The sequence below is a fragment of the Maniola hyperantus genome, chromosome 8 (assembly GCF_902806685.2).
Source record: "Maniola hyperantus chromosome 8, iAphHyp1.2, whole genome shotgun sequence".
NCBI lineage: Eukaryota > Metazoa > Arthropoda > Insecta > Lepidoptera > Nymphalidae > Maniola > Maniola hyperantus.
The window spans coordinates 3,993,258-4,014,011 of NC_048543.1; the positions used below are offsets into that span (position 1 = coordinate 3,993,258).

Genomic DNA, 20,754 nt, shown 5'->3' on the forward strand with positions numbered 1-20,754 from the left:
AATGTATAAGCAATAAAACTTAAGGCTCCACAATTAATAGTATGTTATTAAAAGAAGGACTGACTGACCCGCCCCGTCCGGTCGTGTCAAATTGCTAAAAATCCTTTCTCAATGGAGTCGTTGATATACTATGAGTTGGTCAGCTTAACTTCTCCTTTTTAGGGTTCCGTAAACGAAGGGTGCCAACGGGATCCTACTTGGTCTTTTCACATTACTGATTCAAACTAAAAACTTTGCGTACCTACTTATGTAAATAAAAATCTTTTTATTAGCTCGATCCCTTTTTATTAGTACTTACTAAGTATAAAAATCTATCTTTATCTTCTAAAATCTACCTGACTAAAATCTATCTATCAAATAATTTATTTTTCCTAATAAAATATTCGAAAAATACTTTTAAAACCAGTTTTCATAACTTAATCTTAAAAATTAAGCGTAAAGTTACCTCTATAGAACACAAATGCACTAGCTGGTAGGTACGTTTAAAGCTATTTAAAACACTTCGCCTTTTCTACGATCCTCACATCACAGCTTTTCACATTTTCACTGGAACTTTTGTAAACTTTGGTAGTTTTATCATTGCCAATTGCCACACTTCTAGCCACTTGGTCTATGGTATCCATGAGTGGAAGGTCCCTGGTCTCTGGAGTGAGGATGAGCAGGCAGCTGGCTATGATGGCTGTGCAGCCAAAGCAGACGGGGGCCAAGACTGGTGATATTGAAGCCTGAAAGAATAAACTCTCTTTATAAAAATAGAAACGTTCTATATAATATGTATAATATATTAAATCTACACTACCGGTACCAAACTCGATATCATTATTTGCCATATTTTTATAATGACTGGAGAATTCCTAACAAATATTAGTGTAATGGAAAGGAAATATACGATCCTTAGAAATGAGGAATGTGATTCAGTGAGACAAACGCAGGCACCTGGCACACGCATATAAATTAGTAAATTCAATATACATACTTCCGTAGTGGGGTAGCAAAATGGGACGGTAATACCAATCTTACCAGCACTGGTGTCAAAGGTGCCATCATGTTCCCCACAGAGGCGGCTAAAGTGCACAGTCCGAGCATGGATCCCCTCACGCTGGTGGGGAACAGCTCCATGGTGTACGTGACGATGCCGGTGTAGCACGCTGACGTCACCAGCTTTCCAAATAGGAACAGGGATATTTTTAACCACGTGAATGCTGCATATAAAATTAAATAAGGTACACAATAGGTATTTAATATTGATGGCCTCCCCTGGCGCAGTGGTGAGCGCTGTAGTGTAGTCTTATCAGCGGGAGGTCCGGGGGTCAATTCCTGTCAGGAGAAATTTGGAATTTGATAATTTCTGGTTTCCTCTGGTCTGATCTGGTGGGAGGTTTCGGCTGTGGTTGGTTACCCTTACCACCCTGCCGGCAAAGCCGTGCCGCTAAGCGATTTGGCGTTTCGGTACGATGCCGTGTAGAAACCAAAGGACCAGGGTGTGGGTGTAGTAAAAAAACTGCCATACCGCTACCAGGGTAGTCAAGGGCTAACTTATATCTGAATAAAAACACTAATCTATTCGTTGTTGCGGCTTACGGCGTGTGCGCTTGCTTTTGATTCTGGGCCCATAGAATATGCAAAACGCGTCAAGTGACCCCAAGAACTGGCGCTTATTTAGCTCAAGGGCTATAATCCTGGCTGTCTAGCTAGCTATAGCACCAGTGGACATTATTATGCCCGTCATTATGATAAAAATTCCACTCGAGGGTATTCAAGAATAAACTCTCCTAAATAGTCAAAAATTTCATGTCTAGTTGTCGAATTTATTTTTGTACGGCATCTAAAATATATACTGTGAATTCAGTGTAGGTATAACCCATAACTGTAACACACGTCGTCTTTTTCAGAGAGGTATGAAATTATTGAGAAATCTCCAGACTTTGACTACCTAATACCATTTCAATTTTAATATTAATTTAAAAGAGTTACTTACATCCAGGCACAACTCCGCAAGCTATGCAGGCTATTCCACTAAGCAGATATCCATATATAAGTGGCTTCTTTCTGCCAACCTTATTCATGAGATACATCGACAACAGTTCACCAGGGAAGGACATGACAGCGGCCAGCAGGAAGTTCGTGTATTTATTCCCCGGCAACCAAACTGAGTTGATTATTAGACCGTAGTAGATAAAAGTGACGGTGAACCGACATGCGGTCGCAACTAGGAACCTCTTCAGAACTTCTCTACACCTGAATACTTCTCTATAACCTTCTTTCGTTGCGTTACTTTCCATGCTATATGTACTTTTAAGTTTCTCTTCGTTCAAATTATCTATATCTTCTGTTTTAACGTTCAGTTTATTTGTTTTCACTATAAGTCTTAGGATTTTCTTCACTGGGTCAGCTTTTCCATTTAATATTTGCCATCGCGGGCTTTCACTAACTAGTAGTATATAGGTAACGAATATAAGGGCTGGACTGCACATTATATGGATAAGACTTTTCCAATATGGCACCAGGAAAGCGATCACCGCGAATACAGCTTCACCCATATAAATGGCATATGAGAAAAGGACTCCGGATAGCATTCTACTTTTCTTATTTCCGATTTCGATCACTAAAAAAGAAAATCATTTTATGGGACACAATTTTCACGTCCAACCTTCGTTCTATCTTCAGTTCAAACTATCTTATTGCCAAATAATTTTAAATACATATCAAAAATTGCGGACCGGCAGGATTCGAACCCGCGTCTCCTGGGATCGCGCCCGACGCTCTGACCGCTTATAGCTACGGTTCGCTTGCTGCCGGTGACAAACGCAGATCCAGGAGACGCGGGTTCGTTTCCTGCCGGTCCGCAATTTTGATAGTATTTAAAATTAATTACAAATTTCCTTGAAGTGTATGTAGGTAAAACAAAATTCAAAATTCAAATAATTGATTGAAAATAAGTAATCTTAATAAGTAGTAGGTACTCTTTTTCATGGTCGGTTGTTGGATTACTATACAAATTATTAAAAAAATATTGCCAAATATACTTAGTTGAAATCAGTTGAGAAATGTAAACCTCAAGAAGTAAGTACCTAGTAAAGATGTTCGGGATGTGGATCACAATATGACGTATGAAGATGACGTACTTATAACTGGAACAGCAGCGTAAACTCCTCCACATATAGCAGCTTCCAGAAACTCAAGTGCAATATACACTGGATATGACGTAGCCAAGGTCTTCAGGTTGCCCAGCAGACAGCCAATAGAGCAAATGACTAAAACAGGCTTGCGTCCGAATCTGGAAGCAAAATATAAAATCTGGAAAATAAATCCATACTAAGTAATATTACAAGTGCGAAAGTGTCTGCCTGTCTGCTAGCTTTTCACGGCCCAACAGTTTCACCGATTTTGATGACAGAGTTAGCTTACATCCCGGGGAAGGACATAGGACATTTATCCCGGAAAATCAAAGAGTTCCCACGGGATTTTTAAAAAACCTAAATCCACGCGGATGAAATCACGGGCATCCTCTACTTAGTCTGTAATAAAATTAAAATATTAATTTCCAATGTTGTAATCTATCTATATATATAAAAGGGAAAGGTGACTGACTGACTGACTGACTGACTGACTGATCTATCAACGCACAGCATAAACTACTGGACGGATCGGGCTGAAATTTGGCATGCAGATAGCTATTATGACGTAGGCATCCGCTAAGAAAGGATTTTTAAAAACTCAACTCCTAAGGGGGTGAAACAGGGTTTTGAAATTTTGTAGTCCACGCGGACGAAGTCGCGAGCATAAGCTAGTTTAAGTACTAAAATCTTGGATAAATAATTATTAACATGAGTCTTTTACTACCCATTTACGAGTAGGTATCTACGTAGATTTTCGTGATATTCTTGAGATATAAGTTATAGGTTATTGATTGGATTAGTTATCATCATCGTATCAGTGCAGCCTGCAGACATCCACTGTTTAACATAGGCCTTCCTTAACAGGGTGTGGTAGACCGTGGAGCTCACTAAGGTCCACGGTCTACCACACCCTGTTCTCACTCCTCAGCCTTAGTCATCCAGCCGCTTCCCACCACCCTCTTTATATCAGTCCATTATTTGGATTTGATATGGTGGTATTGAATCTGATCTTCCGTCATCTGCCAACGACTTGTCCACTTAACGAGGACAAGGCTTCGCGTCGTCCGACAATGCGGTTGGTGTAGATAGGTAGTAGAATGTGGTAGAAGTACCGCCGCGTTGTCTCGATCGGATGGATGCGCTTTTGCCTCGGTCGAAGTGCGTCCATATAATTATTCAATACTTATCAGTTTTTTTTTGATTTTTTTTACAATAAAACTTAAAGCTAGCCTTATCTAATTACTATACAAATCATGCCCGCGTGGAATAGTGCCAAGAATACTGGCTGCATTTCCGCGCTGGACAGCCGGGCGTAAAAAATGAGCCAGCGCTTCTGTCACCACTTCTAAATCGCGGTGAAATGTCTCTTAATATTTTTTTTGCGCTAGACTACATTGCCCCAGGGTTTCCACTGCAAACGGAATAAAAATGTAACTCTCGATGAGAGAAGGCATACTTGCGCCGCTTGCCGTTTTCAACCATTTCTGCTGGGTCTTGATGCTGTCTTCCTGATATGACACGGGGCCAAAGTGTCAACGCATGTTGCATCCCACATTAGTCTTCTAATCAGTTATCAGTCTTGTAGTTGCATGAAGCAAAGCCTCAGGAGACTTCCGTGCTGCTTACCTGTCTACCATCCATCCAGCTACTACCATTGCCAAAGCCATTCCAATGTTGTGAATAGCTCCAATCAGACTCAGTTTCCACGGATGACATGCTAAGTTGAGCTGTAAGTAATTAAAATGAGAAGATGTATCATGTAACTTTAAAATTATCATCGAATTATTAACATTTTAAAATATTATTTTGGCAAGGGTTCCATGCCAAAATACATGGTAGAAAAGGAATCATATTGCGATGTTGTCCATCTATCCGTCAGTGAGAGCTGTTTATTTAGTAGGTACAATTAAAATCTACTAATGCTATCGACTTGCAATTTTAGATTTGTTGACCAATTTTACTGTTTATTTTTCAGTAAGTACCTACTTAATGTTCTAAATTCAAAGATGGCAGCTCTGTTGCATACTAAAGCATTGAGTAAACAAATTATTATTGGTGTGATATTGCAGAAGTAAGAAATGACGTCAATGCCATGTGGGTAACAGTAAGTACCTACACCCCTGGAGGTTATGTCTGTGAGGTTAAGGTCCAACAAAACGCACATACGCTGCGCTACGTGACGCGACGCGACGACGCAGCACGTCAATAATTAACATAGTTTACTAGCTGATGCCCGCGACTTCGTACGCGTGGATTTAGGTTTTTAAAAATCCTGTAGGAACTCTTAAATTTTTCGGGATAAAAAGTAGCCTATGTCCTTCCCCGGGTTGCAAGCTACCACTGTACCAAATTTCGTCAAAATCGGTTGAACGGTTAAGCCGTGAAAAGCTAGCAGACAGACAGACACACTTTCGCATTTATAATATTAGTATGGATATAGAGTTTGTATGGAGCAAAGCGCACTTGAGCGAATAGTTTGAGTACCATGTATGAAGCAAGATGCTGTGCTGCCGCATCGCGTCGCGTCGCGCATCGCAGCGTAACGCGGTGTCCTATGTGGGCGACGAATACGACGCGACGCGGTGCGTTTGGACCTTAATGTTTTCATAACCAAGCAATAAAATAATGCAAGAGGAGTAGGTATTAGGTACATAAATTTATCAGTGAATACTTAACAGGCTATGTTAGTTAGATAAAGTAGCGTTGTATTGATAAAGATGTGTATATTCTAAAATAAATAAAAAACCCCGTCTTGGACGGCGTTATCACTAAATCAGAATATACCTACATAATCCATTTTATTACGTAAAGGTCGTTGTACTCCATACTAATCTCAATGCGAAAGTGTGTCTGTTCATTTTGACGGCTCGACCGCTGAACCGACCTGAAGCAATTTTGGAAAAACAAACCTCAATCCACGCGGAAGAAGTTATGGACATCCTTATCATCATGATCAACCCATCGCCAACTTACTACTGAGGACGGGTTTCCTCCAGAATGAGAAGGGTTTGTTTGGGTCATAGTCCGCAAGTGCGGATTGGCAGACTTGAGACTTCACACACCTTTGAGAATATTATGGAGAACTTTCAAGCATACAGGTTTTCTCATGTAGTTTTCCTTCACCGTTAAAGCAACTGATATTTAATTGCTTAAAACACACAAACTCCGAAAATTTACAAGTGCGTGCCCGGGATCGAAACCCCAACCTCCTGAATAGAAAGCCGACGTCTTAACCACAAGGCTATCACGGATCACCCACTACTTACCATGGAAAAAACGGTGTTGTTATTCTCATATATCCAATCGTTGCATTCTTCGACTGCGCCAGTAAAGCTTAGGTTGGTGCAGAGGTTATCTTCTAGAAAGGTGCTGTTTACCACTGGCTTGGAGCAGTGGTCGACGTGTGCGGCTGGCCACCAGGACACCGCCATTTCAGGGCTTGACGACTCACATTCTGGTATTTGACATCTAAAACAATCATCATCATCATCAACAGCCAATATACATACTACCTACTGGACGTAGGCCTCCTTTAGGTAGCACAAGCTGTGACAGCCTAGTGGTTAGGACGACCGCCTCGTAATCGGAGGTCGGGGGTTCGATCCCGGGCACGCACCTCTCAATTTTCGGAGTTATGTGCATTTTAAATAATTATAAATATCACTTGATTTAACGGTGAAGGAAAACATCGTGAGGAAACCTGCATGCGCCTGAGAGTTCTTCGTAATGTTCTCAAAGGTCTGCCAATCCGCACTTGGTCAGCGTGGTAGATATTATGTCCAAAACCCTTCTCATTCGTGAGGTGAGGAGACCCGTGCTCTGAGCCGGAGATATACTCGCGTTATATTTAAATCGATTAAAGTGGCTAATTCCGTTGTACACAATCTCTAAACTAAACTAAAATTGCACGTCTAAATCTATTGCTATCCCTTTCATAATGTTGCTTGCGGAAAAGGATAGCACTAGATTTAGACCTGTTAGTTTAGTTTATTTTAGAGATTGTGTACAAGAGAATCGGCCACAACTGTGGCTAATTCCGTTGTACACAATCCTTAAACTAAACTAAAATGGCACGTCTAAATCTATTACTATCCCTTTCATTATGTTGCTTGCGGAAAAGAATAGCACTAAATTTAGACCTGTTAATTTAGTTTAGTTTAGTGATTGTATACAAGAGAATCGGCCCAATTAAGCAACTTACCTATGATCTACTTCTCCTGCAACAAATATATAATTCACGTTGATCATAGAAACGAACATCGCCGGGAGGCAAGCGTAGAGATACTGCAGGATTTGATATTTGCCGAACTTTTCCAGAATATTTGACACATCGCACTGTTCATTTTCACACTTTTTCGTTTTTTTAAACATATTAAACTATGTAATTTGAAACTAAAAAATGTATTTACTTAGTGGTTATTTTCCAATATAATTCTTGAAAATTAGGGAAACTTAAATAAACCCTACCAACTTAAAAAGTTTTTATAAGCACAGATACTGAATTTTTGTTATTTCTAAATTGATTGAACTAGGTAGGTAGGCTACTTCTTATAAAAAAATTGCTGAATCATTATTTTCCCGATTAAGTAATACGATTTTTTCATTAATTATTTTAGAACTTTCAACAATATTTTGTTTTGTCAATAGTTACTAAATTGTAGTACCTACTTTATCTAATAGTCGTATAGCAATACGACTTGTTATAAGTATTCTAATTGAGCCCAGCAGCAGCGACCACGACGCACGACACTCGTCTTGTTATTATACTCACTATCAGAACATTTGTAAATATTAGATATTTAATTATATACATATAGTAGGTAAGTCTCTCGTCCAATTTGTTTCTGATTCTGAGCACAAATCACGATCAACCCGAGTAATATGAATAAATAATATAGTACCTACCTAGGTACAGACTAGCTGACCCACCCAGGTTTCACTTGGGAAGAAATTTTGTACCTAGATACCTAACCAACACAAAAATTCAAGTTTCTAACCAAGTCTGCCAATCTACAATGGCCAGCGTGGTAGTTTATGCCCAAAATCCTTCTCACTCTGAGAGGAGACCCGTGCTCTGTAGTAAGCCGGCGATGGGTTGATCATGAACCAGTCAGTTTCAGTGGTTTATGTATGTCAGTCAGTCAGTACAATTTTGCTTCTCCTTATGAGTAAACATTTCTTTTTAAAATAAGAAGATCGATATACTTACTCGATTTTTAGGGTTCCGTACCTCAAAAGGAAAAACGGAACCCTTACAGGGTCACTTTGTTGTCTGTCTGTCTGTCTGTCTGTCAAGAATACTACAGGGTACTTCCCGTTGACCTAGAATGATGAAATTTGGCAGGTAGGTAGGTCTTATAGCTGGCATTAGGGGAAAAATCTGAAAACCGTGAATTTGTGGTTACATTACACAAAAAAAATTAAATTGTGGTCATAAATTAATAATAAATAGTATTTTCAATTTTCGAAGATAACTATATCAAATGGAGTATCATATGAAAGGTCTTCAATTGTACATTCTAAAACAGATTTTTATTTATTTTTATGCATCATAGTTTTTGAATTATCGTGCAAAATGTCGAAAAAATACGACTGTTGTACGGAACCCTCGTTGTGCGAGCCTGACTCGCACTTGGCCGGTTTTTTTTAAATAATACTAGCTGTTTAGGTATTCTTCTTACATCAATGCCGGATATAAACTAAAAACCCAGGATAAATGTATTTCAAGGAACTCAATTTTCTTTAATTCTTCATTCTTCTAAATAATACTTTAACATTTTTACTTTTCCTAATAAAAATCGACAAAACTCTGTTAAAACTAGTTTTCATTTAAGTACGAAACTTGATCCTAAATTACGTAGGTAACTAGTTATTTACATCTACAAAAATGGACTAAGTATAAGTATGCTATTTAGAATACTTCGCTTCTTCTTGGTCCCCAGAGCTTTTCATATTCCCGCTGTCTTTTTTATTTCCTTCAGTGGTTTTATCATTACCAATTGCCACACTTCTAGCCACTTGGTCTATGGTATCCATGAGTGGAAGGTCCCTGGTCTCTGGAGTGAGGATCAGCAGGCAGCTGGCTATGACAGCTGTACAGCCGAAGCAGACGGGAGCCAAGACTGGTGATATTGAAGCCTGAAAAAAAAAACAAAGAAGATATACCTAAATACTACGTAGCTAAATGTACATATAGTTATGGCAGAAAATCTACAGTGACAGATAGTGTTTCTTGACACGGTTTTTAAAGATTGCCAGCGATTTGGAGCGTCTTCTTTCGACCGGAAGTGCATTCCACAGCGAAGCTGCTTTTACAGTAAATGATTCCGCGTAGCCAGGCGTATTATGTTTGGTCGTTATAAGCTTGAAATCGAAACAGGAACGCAGGCCACGATCACGTTCGATGGAGCTAAAAAATTGAAACTGATCTTTAAGGTAGGGTGGTGACCAGGGATGGAAAAGTGTGGCAAATAGGATAGAAAGAACATGCAGATTACGTCGATGCCTAATAGGGAGCCAGTTCAGTTTTTTACGATATTCAGATACATGGTCGTATTTCCTTAGACCAAAAATGAACCGAATGCACAAGTTTTGCAGTCGCTCCAGTTTATTTAGTAGGTCTTCATTTAAATCTAGGTAGCAGGCATCGGCGTAATCCAAGATAGGAAGAACCCGTTAAGACCAAGATCTTGCTTGCCAATACCCTCCGTATTGGCAAGCAAGATCTCGGTCTTAACGGGTAGCAAGTTTTTCCACCTTTTTAGGGATCCATAAGCACCAAGGACTTTTTTGCTAACAGCTGAAACTTGCGGTTAGACTGCTATCCATGATAATCCTAAGATTTTTTACAGTATGACTGTACGGTAGCACAGAACCATCAAAGATCACTGGTGGTAATGAAGGGTAGTCAAGTTTGGAAATTTGCCTGGAGTTACCTATGACAATGATCTGGGATTCACTAGCATTTACCAACAATCCATGATCATTACTCCAACCGCAGACCACATTCAGTTCAGAGTTTAAGCGCTCAACGGCCTCAGCGATTTGTTCCACAGAAGTGGACACGTATACGTAAATCATCAGCATAGAGATGATATGGTAAAGAAAGAAGATTGGTGACGGTATTGATAAAAATGGAAAAAAGTAAAGGAGATAGGACACCACCCTGTGGAACACCAGCACTGAGACAGTAAGACGATAGTTTATCTTTAGCACGGATGCACTGCGAACGATCATATAGATAGGACTGAAACCAACTAACAGCAGCTGAAGAAATATTAATGGATTTGAGGGTAGCCAAGAGTATTTCGAAATCAACTGTGTTAAATGCGTTTGAAAAATCAAGCAGTGCCAAGATCGTCACCTGTTTATTATCGATACCAAAGCGAATGTCATCACAAACTTTCGTTAGTGCCGTGACAGTGCTGTGCCCTCTACGAAAACCAGATTGAAAAGGACTGAGTATATTATTTTTAGTTAGGAACAATGAGAGTTCTGAGTGGACAATGCGCTCAAGGACTTTGGATAAGAAAGGGAGAATGGAAATAGGGCGATAGTGAGAGAATAAAGTTGGATTGGTGATTTTGGGGATAGGGATAACTTGAGCAACACGCCAGGCACTGGGAAAGATATTAGAAGAAAGGGAGTGATTGAACAGATGGGATAGAATATGTAGGATGCAGTCCAAGCTTAAAATAATCATCTTACGGCTAACTCCGTCACAGCCTATTTCATCAGGGCTGATTGGGCTAAAACTAAACATAGTAAAATTTGGCCTTGGCTGCGATGTTACAATAAAACTAAATAAAAGCTAGCCTTATATATACTGTGCAAAACGTTGCGTGGAATTTTGGAAAATTTTGCACGACAAATCAAAAACTATTAAGTATGCATAAAAAAAATCTGTTTTAGAATGTACAGGTAAAGCCATTTCATAATTATGATACCCCACTTGGTATAGTAATCTTACTTTATAATTTGAAAATACTAATTATTTGTTCAGATGAGGTTAAGCATTAGTTATTTTTTAACTTACCTATGATTTACCACTCCTGCAACAAAAATATAATTGACGTTGATCATAGAAACGAACATCGCCGGAAGGCAAGCGCCGAAGTACAGCAGGATTTGATATGATTAGCACCCTTTGGGTAGGGAACCCTAAAAAGCTTCTTTTGAATTTCAATTGTTTATGAAATTAAGTACAGGTTAGGTTAGGCAGGTTTTCTTTTATTAGGTTGATAAGCAGTCTACTTTAAAAAAGATTTTGTAAGTGCATGTATAAACATCACCCTGCGTAGGATAACGATGAAGGCACTCGGAAATGATGCTAACATGTTACTCATTAATATCACTTTAATGATTTTCTTAGTTTTACTATAATAATTGCTAACAAGACTACTCTCAATAACATTTCTGAAATATTCAGGTATTGCTGGATATTGAAGTAAATTGCTTCATGTGGTCGTGACGCCATAATTGACCAAATTGCCTGGAATGGCGGAATTTTATTTTCCCTTGAAGCGTATCTTAAGAAAGCTGTATGAAGTTCGGCCATAGTGGTTAATCGTAAAGCTGTGGTGGTTCTTCTGAAGAGACTGAGTGAGTAGATAGGTAAGTGGGACTTTTTGCAGCGGGAAAATTTCTAACGCACCGATTCGAATCCTGCTGGTTCTGCAATTATTGATATGTAAATAAGTACTTCAATCAATCAATTTTGCGTCCACTGCTGGACATAGGCCTTCCGTAGAGCGCGCCACCACACACGATCAGACCCATCTTTCCCACTGGGCACGTGCCCAGGGCCCACGATAGATAGGGGTCCACTAGTCCCTGCCAGATCACCAAACTATAACCGACCGACCGATATTTTATTACCGAAAAACATATTTATTTCGATAAAATCAAAGTTCAAAAAGGCCCACTCAAACAGAGGACCATAGAAATAGTTAACTATAGTCAAGACTGACTTATATTCGATCCTTCTTGTTTACCCCCGACCTACTACTCTGTCATGGTCATAGGGGCCCAATTACTCTAATGTGCCCAGGGCCTCCAATAGGTTAAAGATGGCCCTGCACACGATCCTCCGCCTTCTTAAGTACTTACTTACATATTTAAAATTATTTAAAAAACTGTCTTTTGTTATTCTTAATAATACTTCAATGTGCTTTTATGCGTTTCACTTTTTCTTATGAAAAAATAAATCGAAAAATAATTTTAAAAACATTTAAGTACGAAACTGAATCTTAAACTAAGTACTTAAAGTTAGGTACACTGCAAATGCACATAGTAAATACTAGTTGCTATTTAGAACACTTCTCCTCTTCTGGAATCCTCACAGTTTTCCATATTTCCATTGGATTTTTTGTTTTCTTTAGTAGTGTTATCATTGCCAATTGCCACACTTCTAGCCACTTGGTCTATGGTATCCATGAGTGGAAGGTCCCTGGTCTCTGGAGTGAGGATGAGCAGGCAGCTGGCTATGACGGCTGTGCAGCCGAAGCAGACAGGAGCCAAGACTGGTGATATTGAAGCCTGAAAGAATCATTATACTCTTGTTTAAAACAAAGGATATTTAAATCGCTAATTCTGGGAGCTTTAGGATGTATTGATGTCCAAAAGTTACATACGTACATACTAAATGTCGAAACAAATACACTCGCTAGATACAGTCTCTAATCTATATCTAAAAATATAAATGGAAAAGGTGACTGACTGACTGATCTATCAACGCACAGCTCAAACTACTGGACGGATCGGACTGAAATTTGGTATGCAGATAGCTATTATGACGTAGACATCCGCTAAATATGTTTGAAATCTGTGTAGTCCACGCGAACGAAGTCGCGAGCATAAGCTAGTGATAAGATAAATGCAGATCATATCCTAAGTAGAACAAATAATTAAATGATTTCCTAGAGCTAGACGATCAACACACTTAGTACCTTAATAAAATATAGGTTTACGAGGAAAAACCGTGTTAAAAGTTTTCAAATTGCGATTTTACCAGCACTGGTGTCAATGGAGCCACCATGTTCCCCACAGAGGAGGCCAGAGTGCATAGACCCATCATAGATCCCCTCACGCTGGTGGGGAACAGCTCCATGCTGTACGTGACGATGCCGGTGTAGCACGCTGCCGTCACCAGCTTCCCGAGTAGGAACAGGGATATCTTTAGCCACGTGATAGCTGTATATAAAATTTTTAATGCATAATAATATGTAGTTTAAGACCATACACAACAGGTATGGCAAATTCAATATTTCAAAGTAATGAAAATTCGTAATAAATTCTTTTGAAGCCAGCACAATACAGAATAGAAACAAGAGAAACAAGTGCATGGAAACAATTAAAAATTCACCAAACACCCAAAAATATATACCTAAAAGGAAAACTGACTACATACTTGACTTATTAGCGTATCAAGTCAAATTGCTGGGTCAATGAACTTTACATGTAAATACTTAATTATTATGTTTTCTTTGGGGATGATGCAGACCATAACAAGGATTTTCAAAAAATTTACTCGAATGATGCCAATGCCGTCATTTCGTTCAAAACTAAACATTTAGGTATAAAATCTAAATAGTAAACTGTTTTTTTAAAGTCGATTCACTAAAAATTTCACACATCACAGATTGTGTCCAAAAATGCGTAATTTTTCAGAGATGTGTAGAGAGTATGATTTTGAAAATAACTATTATGAAAAGAGTTAAGTACTTACATCCAGGCACGAATCCGCAAGCTATGCAAGCTATTCCACTTAACAAATATCCATACATAAGTGGCTTCTTTCTCCCAACCTTATTCATCAAGTACATCGACAACAGTTCACCAGGGAAGGACATGACAGCCGCCAGCAGGAAGTTCGTGTATTTATTCCCCGGCAACCAAACTGAGTTGATTATCAGACCGTAGTAGATAAAAGTGACGGTGAACCGGCATGCGGTCGCAACTAGGAACCTTTTCAGAACTTCTCTGCACCTGAATACTTCTCTAAACCCTTCTTTCGTTGCGTTACTTTCCATGCTATATGTACTTTTAAGTTTCTCTTCATCCAAACTATCTATATCTTCTGTTTTAACGTTCAGTTTATTGGTTTTCACTATAAGTTTTAGGGTATTCTTTACCGGGACTGCCTTTCCGTTTAGTATTTGCCATCGAGGGCTCTCCCTGACAAGGAATACATAGGCAACGAAAAGAAGAGTTGGGCTGCAAACTATATGGATAAGAGTTTTCCAATAGGACACCAGCATCGCGACCACGGCGAAAATAGCTTCGCCCATATAAATGGCATATGCGAAAAGAACTCCAGCCAGCATTCTGTTTTTCTTGTTCCCGATTTCAATCACTAAAAAAATAAAGCATTATCACAAACTTTCGTGGAAAGTTACTCCAGACTATTATCTCCAGAATGTAAGAAAATTCATAGTTGAGTTTCGTTGAAATCGATTGAAAAGTTTAGACGTCAAAAGTAACGTGCAAGTACCTAATACTTGTAAGTCGAGAAAGATTTAAGATCCCACATTCTTCAAACATATAAGTATGTAGGTATGTCATAATATAAAAGGTTAAAAAAAAACTGCACACGAATACTGTTGGGGGTACGTTTGACTACTATAAACCAAGGATTGTGGTGCTATGACCAGTATCTGACTGGTATAAAGTATGACCGACTATAAGTGCGAGGTGCATAAATACATCAAAGTATATAATCCAAATGGATAAAAGGAAAAGGTGACTGACTTACTGACTGATCTATCAACGCACAGCTCAAACTACTGGACGGATCGGGCTGAAATTTGGCATGCAGATAGCTATTATGACGTAGGCATCCGCTAAGAAAGGATTTTTGAAAATTCAACCCATAAGGGGGCGAAATAGGGGTTTGAAATTTGTGTAGTCCACGCTGACGAAGTCGCGAGCATAAGCTAGTAATCAGATAAGAAGTAACGGGTTATGAATTACACTAGGTGTAAATGAAAATGACGTACTTATAACTGAACCAACAGAGTAAACTCCTCCACATATAACAGCTTCCAGAAACTCAAGTGTAATATACACTGGATATGACGTAGCCAAGGTCTTCAGGTTGCCTATGAAACAGCCAATAGAGCTAATGACTACAATAGGCTTGCGGCCGAACCTGGAAATAAAAGATTTATTTGTATCATTGAAAGACTAGGTAGCTAAACTACCCCCATTTATTAAATTTTCTAGAAAATCCATGTCAAATAAATTGAGTCGAATATAATATATATGTTTCACTTTGCAATTGTGCGTTGTAGAGTCTACATCCCCAGTTGCTCCCGTGTCTATATAGGATTATGGATCTGAGACATGGTCGCTACCTATGGGCCTCATAAGAAAGCTCAGTCACACAGCGGGCGATGGAGAGAGCTATGCTTGGAGTTTCTGTACGTGATCAAATCATAAATGAGGTGATCCGTAGGAGAACCAAATGAACCAACTCAACGGGTTACGAAACTGAAGTGGTAATGGGCAGGACACCAAGGTTGCACCAGAAAGCGTAGCGTTGGAAGACCCCCCACTAGGTGTATAGACGACATCAAACGAGTCACAGGGAGCCGTAGGACTCCGGCGGCGCAGCGCAAGACCGTGGCGTATGGAAGTCCCTACAATGCAATTTTTTATTTTATTTTATTCGTCGATTGCAAATCTTAATATATAAAAGGAAAAGGTGACTGACTGACTGACTGACTGATCTATTAACGCACAGCTCAAACTACTGGACGGATCGGGCTGAAATTTGGCATGCAGATAGCTAGTATGACGTAGGCATCCGCTAAGAAAGGATTTCTGAAAATTCAACCCCTAAGGGGGTGAAATAGGGGTTTGAAATTTGTGTAGTCCACGCGAACGAAGTCGCGAGCATAAGCTAGTACGCGGATAAAATAAAAAAAATAAAAAAAAACAGGCATATGCCCAGATAATAAGGGCGTCTATCGGTTAATAATGATGATGATAGTTACCTGTCTGCCATCCAGCCAGCCACTAGCGTTGCTATAGCCATTCCGATGTTGTGAATAGCTCCAATCAGACTCAGTTTCCACGGATGACATGCTAAGTTGAGCTGAAAATGAAAAGAACATACTTATGTACAGTGGGTACGTAATTTAATGAAAAAATTACCAATATTACCTATACTCATCGAATTGAGAACCTTCTCTTTTTAGGATTCCGTTCTAAAGTGGTATAAAACAACCCATTGTGCTACTAAGTCGGCCCGTCCGTTCGTCCCTTTATTTGAAACACTTCCTTATTTCAGAAGGAATACTATCTCTTAATATTGGAATGAGTGTACAAACCTGAAATTTTGGTGTTTGATGTCTAAGAACAAGGCCGTAGCAGAAGGTCTAGCCTAGTTTTAGGTTTCTCTTAGATTTCAATATTACATTGGCACAGTTAGAGTACGTACGCACGTTATAAGCAGAATGCGTAAAATATGACTACGCATTTCCCAGCGATTAAAGCAAAGAAGGGTTCCGTAGGTACCATAGTACAAGAAATTCCTAACCTAAACGTGGACAAAGTCGCGAGCAGTTATAAATTACAGAGCTATTACTTGTATACAGGAGAACTTATAGAATTGCATAGTGAATCTTGTTACGCTTATTTTGTGTACAAACGTACATTTTCATCGTACGGCACTCTTTCTTCGCGAGTTCAACTCGCACTTGTCCGGTTTTTCAACTACTTAAGTACCTACAGGTGCCTTTTAACACTAATAAAAATAACAGAGGTCAACCAAATTACAAGTAGATAGGTACATATTGAAGTAACACACTTTATAAAGATAAATCATGAATAATTTGAAATACAAATGAGTTATTAATCTGATTGTTATATATATTCCAATAATAGATTAGTATTTAGTAGGTACCTACTACTATAAATTAATTAAAGAAACGATTGATCTTAATAGTTTACTAATTAGTTAAGACATTTGTGTTTGTACACAGTGTTTGTATCATTCTGATTCGAAGCTTCACTTACCTTGAGCCGGCTAAAGGCGGAAACATAATTTACGTGTCGTGGCGTGTCGTGGCGTGGCGCTTACAGTCGTGACGGTATACATATTAATCTATGGTCGTGACTGTGGGTGTGCACACTTACGTGTCGTGCCGTGGCTACCCACGGAATAATCCATACCTACTAATATCATAAATGCAAAAGTGTGTCTGTCTGTCTGTCTGCTAGGTTTTCACGGCCCAACAGTTTAACCGATTTTGATGAAATTTGGTACCGAGTTAGCTTATTTCTCGAGGAAGGACATAGGCTTTTTATCCCGGAAAATCAAAGAGTTCCCACGGGATTTTTTAAAAACTTAAATCCACGCGGACGAAGTCGCGGTCATCATCTAGGCTTTATATATAAAAAATTTAATGTCCTGACTGACTGATTGACTAATATATCAACTCACAGCCTGGTCCTAGAGACATGAAATTTGGAGGGTATGTTCTTTGTAAAGAGTAAGTATCGACTAAGAAAGGATTTTTCGAAATTCCACCTCTAATCGGGGTAAATGGGGATTGGAAGTTTATATGAAAGTCCTACTTATTTAAAGTTGATGAGAAGTATGAAAATCGTGGTTGAGATTATTAGTTTTAAATAATAAAAATATGTATGAGTAAAATAGGGGATGAAAGTTTGTATAGAAAAGTTATATTTCTCCCCCTAAGGGCGTGAAATGGGGGTTAGAAGGTTATATGAATGAAAGTCCTATGTTTTTGAATTCATTGACGTGAAAATCGGTGCTTAGAATATTATCAGTTTTATATAATAAAAATCTGTAGGTATACTTAAGTGATGTTAGAAATCTCCCCTTAAGGGTGGGTAGGTTATTTCTAAGGGATATAATTATGTCACTAAGAAACGCCTTTTAAGGTGAGACTCAAGTGTGTAGGTAGGTAAGTGGGGTTTGGCCACGTTTGGCCATGTGCAGAGTGGTAGACTTCACGCACCTTTGAGAACATTATGGAGAACTCTTCAGGTATGCAGGTTTCCTAACGATGTTTTCCTTCGCCTTTAAAGCAAGTGATATTTAATTACTCCGAAAAGTTACAGGTGCGTGCCCGGGATCGAACCCCCAACCTCCGATTAGAAGGCGGACGCTTCCTAACTACTAGGCTATCACAGATTAGAAGGTGTGTTAGCTGTGTACAAGTTAATCTTTTCTTATCTAAGAAAGCAATAACGTTATTACAACAATAAGCTCCTATAGTTTGATATTATAAGTAAGTATCTTTCCTTCATCATAAAATTATGATAACCTACTTGTTTTGATCTACCTCGTTACCTTGTTAGATGGTTTAAAGTAGGGTGGAAAATTTTCACATAGCTTTTAGATCAAAATCACACAGAAAAAAATACATAGTGGATTATGCATGCGCGGGGACGAAAAAATATAATTGAAGCAAATAAATACTTACCATGGAAAAAACAGTGTTGTTATTCTCATATATCCAATCCTTGCATTCTTCGACTGCGCCAGTAAAGCTTAGGTTGGTGCAGAGGTTATCTTCTAGAAAGGTGCTGTTTACCACTGGCTTGGAGCAGTGGTCGACGTGTGCGACTGGCCACCAGGACACCGCCATTTCAGGGCTTGACGACTCACATTCTGGTATTCTACATCTATAATGATAGAAGAGCGGTGATAGCTTAGGAGTTAAGGACTTCAGAGGTAGTCGGGGAGGTCAGGGGTTCAATTCCGGACACGCACTTAAAACTTTTCGTAGTCTAATGCATTTTAAGCAATTTATTAACGGCGAACGAAAACATCGTGAGGAAACCTGCATATAGGCATGTAAGAGTTCTCCACAATGATCTCTAGGGTGTGCCTAAGCGTATGGTGTATAATGTAGCCTAAAGCCTTCTCAGAGGAGACCAGTGCACACATTTTTTTGCCGACCCCTTTGGCATTATCGCACCGCGCCGTGGGCCGTAGCCCTAATAGATGGACCGATTTGGATGCGGTTCTTGCGGTAGAGTAGGTACTTATCGACATCTAAGAGTACTGACTAACTGACTATAAGCGAGAATAATGGTGTCAAGAATACTGGCTGCATTTTCACGATTTAGGGTTACATCACACAAAAAAAATTAAATTATGGTCATGAACTAATAATTAGTAGATATTTTAAATTTTCGAAGTAAGATAACTATATCAAGTTTGGTACCTATCATATGAAATGGCTTCACCTGATTCTAAAACAGGTTTTTATTTATTTTTAAGCATCATAATTTTTGAATTATCGTGCAAAATGTGGAAAAATTACGACTGTAGTACGGAACCCTCATTGCGCGAGCCTGACTCGCACTTCGCCGGTTTTTTTTACTTACCTATGATCTACTTCTCCTGCAACAAAAATATAATTGACGTTGATCATAGAAACGAACATCGCCGGGAGGCAAGCGTAGAAGTACTGCAGTATTTGATATTTGCCAAACTTTTCCAGAATATTTGACACATCGCACTGTTCATTTTCACACTTTTTCGATTTTTTAAACATATTGAACTATGTAATTTAAAATTAATTGTAAAATACTTAGTTATTTAAGTAGGTATAGCTATACCTACTATTGTTATAGTTATTTGTAAAAGTAACTAGTTACTAAGAAGATACACCTACTTAGTAGTATGAGGAATTAATTATTATTTTCTTTCCCTGACTTTAGATATTCTGAATTATTATCATTATTTTTATTTTTATGGCGTTTTGATTTTAGATTTATTCTAATTTAACATTTAAGTATGTAAAGAGGCATTATTTCCGAATTAGGTACCTACTATACTTATTATTTATTTTGAGCAGATTGAAATTTATTAGGTTCAGCTGTAAACTTCACTAGCACAACCACGATGCACGAGTGCACGACACATGCACAAAGTCACTCAGTTAATATTATTATATTTGTGAATAATGTCATACGACTATATTGTTTATGTAGGTAGATATAATGTAAGTTTCTCAATGTCTGATTTGTGTCTGAGCCAGGATCGCACCGCGCGATGTTATAGTTAGATTTAAATCACAGAGTAGGTAGGTAGGTACATTGAATATAGATTAAATTAAGATCGGTTATATAACAAGTAGGTGAGTATAATCGACGACGACTAAAGAATGAAACTATAATTGAATTCTATTGGGCAATGATTGAACAACAAACTATCAGAACAAGTTAAACTAGGTAGGTCTGTAGCTTATTTTGACTGGCATAAACTTCATTTAATGTGATTAGTATTCAATTTATACCCAACTAGAAAAACCGGGCTACTAACAAAAACAAGTCGGGCTCGCTCACAAAGGGTTCTGTACCATCGTATGTAAGATTAGCAGCGGGCCATTTTCAAATTTTTACCCGACTGCGGCGAAGCCCAATGGAGGGTTATGTGTTTAACCTGTATGTATGTCCGTTCATATGTCCGCTTGTAACTACTGGAAGGCTCAACTGATTTTAACAAATGATACGTCATTAGATTCGTCTTGATGGCGCGAGTGTCACTTTTATTTACTGAAAACATTACATGCAATTACATTTTATCATAGTATTCAGTATATACATATTTTAATAGAATCAAAAAAAAAAACGTAACTTATACATAATACTT

General features: G+C 38.6%; 2 protein-coding genes across 3 annotated transcripts; both read right to left on the reverse strand.

Moving 5' to 3' along the window:
* Window positions 1–297: 297 nt before the first annotated feature.
* On the reverse strand, window positions 298–12,190 carry LOC117984498 (solute carrier family 22 member 6-like). Of its 2 annotated transcripts, XM_034971125.2 has the most exons (8): window positions 7,788–7,880; window positions 7,321–7,511; window positions 6,386–6,587; window positions 4,746–4,846; window positions 3,126–3,277; window positions 1,979–2,605; window positions 1,021–1,202; window positions 299–725 (listed from the first exon to the last, which is right to left on the reverse strand). In XM_034971125.2, the coding sequence occupies exons 2-8, from the start codon at window positions 7,488–7,490 to the stop codon at window positions 489–491; spliced, it is 1,671 nt and encodes a 556-aa protein (XP_034827016.1). In that variant the 5' UTR covers window positions 7,491–7,511; window positions 7,788–7,880; the 3' UTR covers window positions 299–488. The 2 variants fall into 2 exon arrangements, with proteins under 2 accessions (XP_069356396.1, XP_034827016.1); XM_069500295.1 differs by lacking the exons at window positions 7,321–7,511; window positions 7,788–7,880 and adding an exon at window positions 11,155–12,190 and having other exon boundaries at window positions 298–725.
* Window positions 12,191–12,333: 143 nt separating this feature from the next.
* LOC117984285 (organic cation transporter protein-like) lies at window positions 12,334–20,117 on the reverse strand. Its single transcript, XM_034970909.2, has 7 exons — window positions 19,485–20,117; window positions 18,575–18,776; window positions 16,115–16,215; window positions 15,116–15,267; window positions 13,846–14,472; window positions 13,129–13,310; window positions 12,334–12,656 (listed from the first exon to the last, which is right to left on the reverse strand). The coding sequence occupies exons 1-7, from the start codon at window positions 19,652–19,654 to the stop codon at window positions 12,429–12,431; spliced, it is 1,662 nt and encodes a 553-aa protein (XP_034826800.1). The 5' UTR covers window positions 19,655–20,117; the 3' UTR covers window positions 12,334–12,428.
* Window positions 20,118–20,754: the final 637 nt, after the last annotated feature.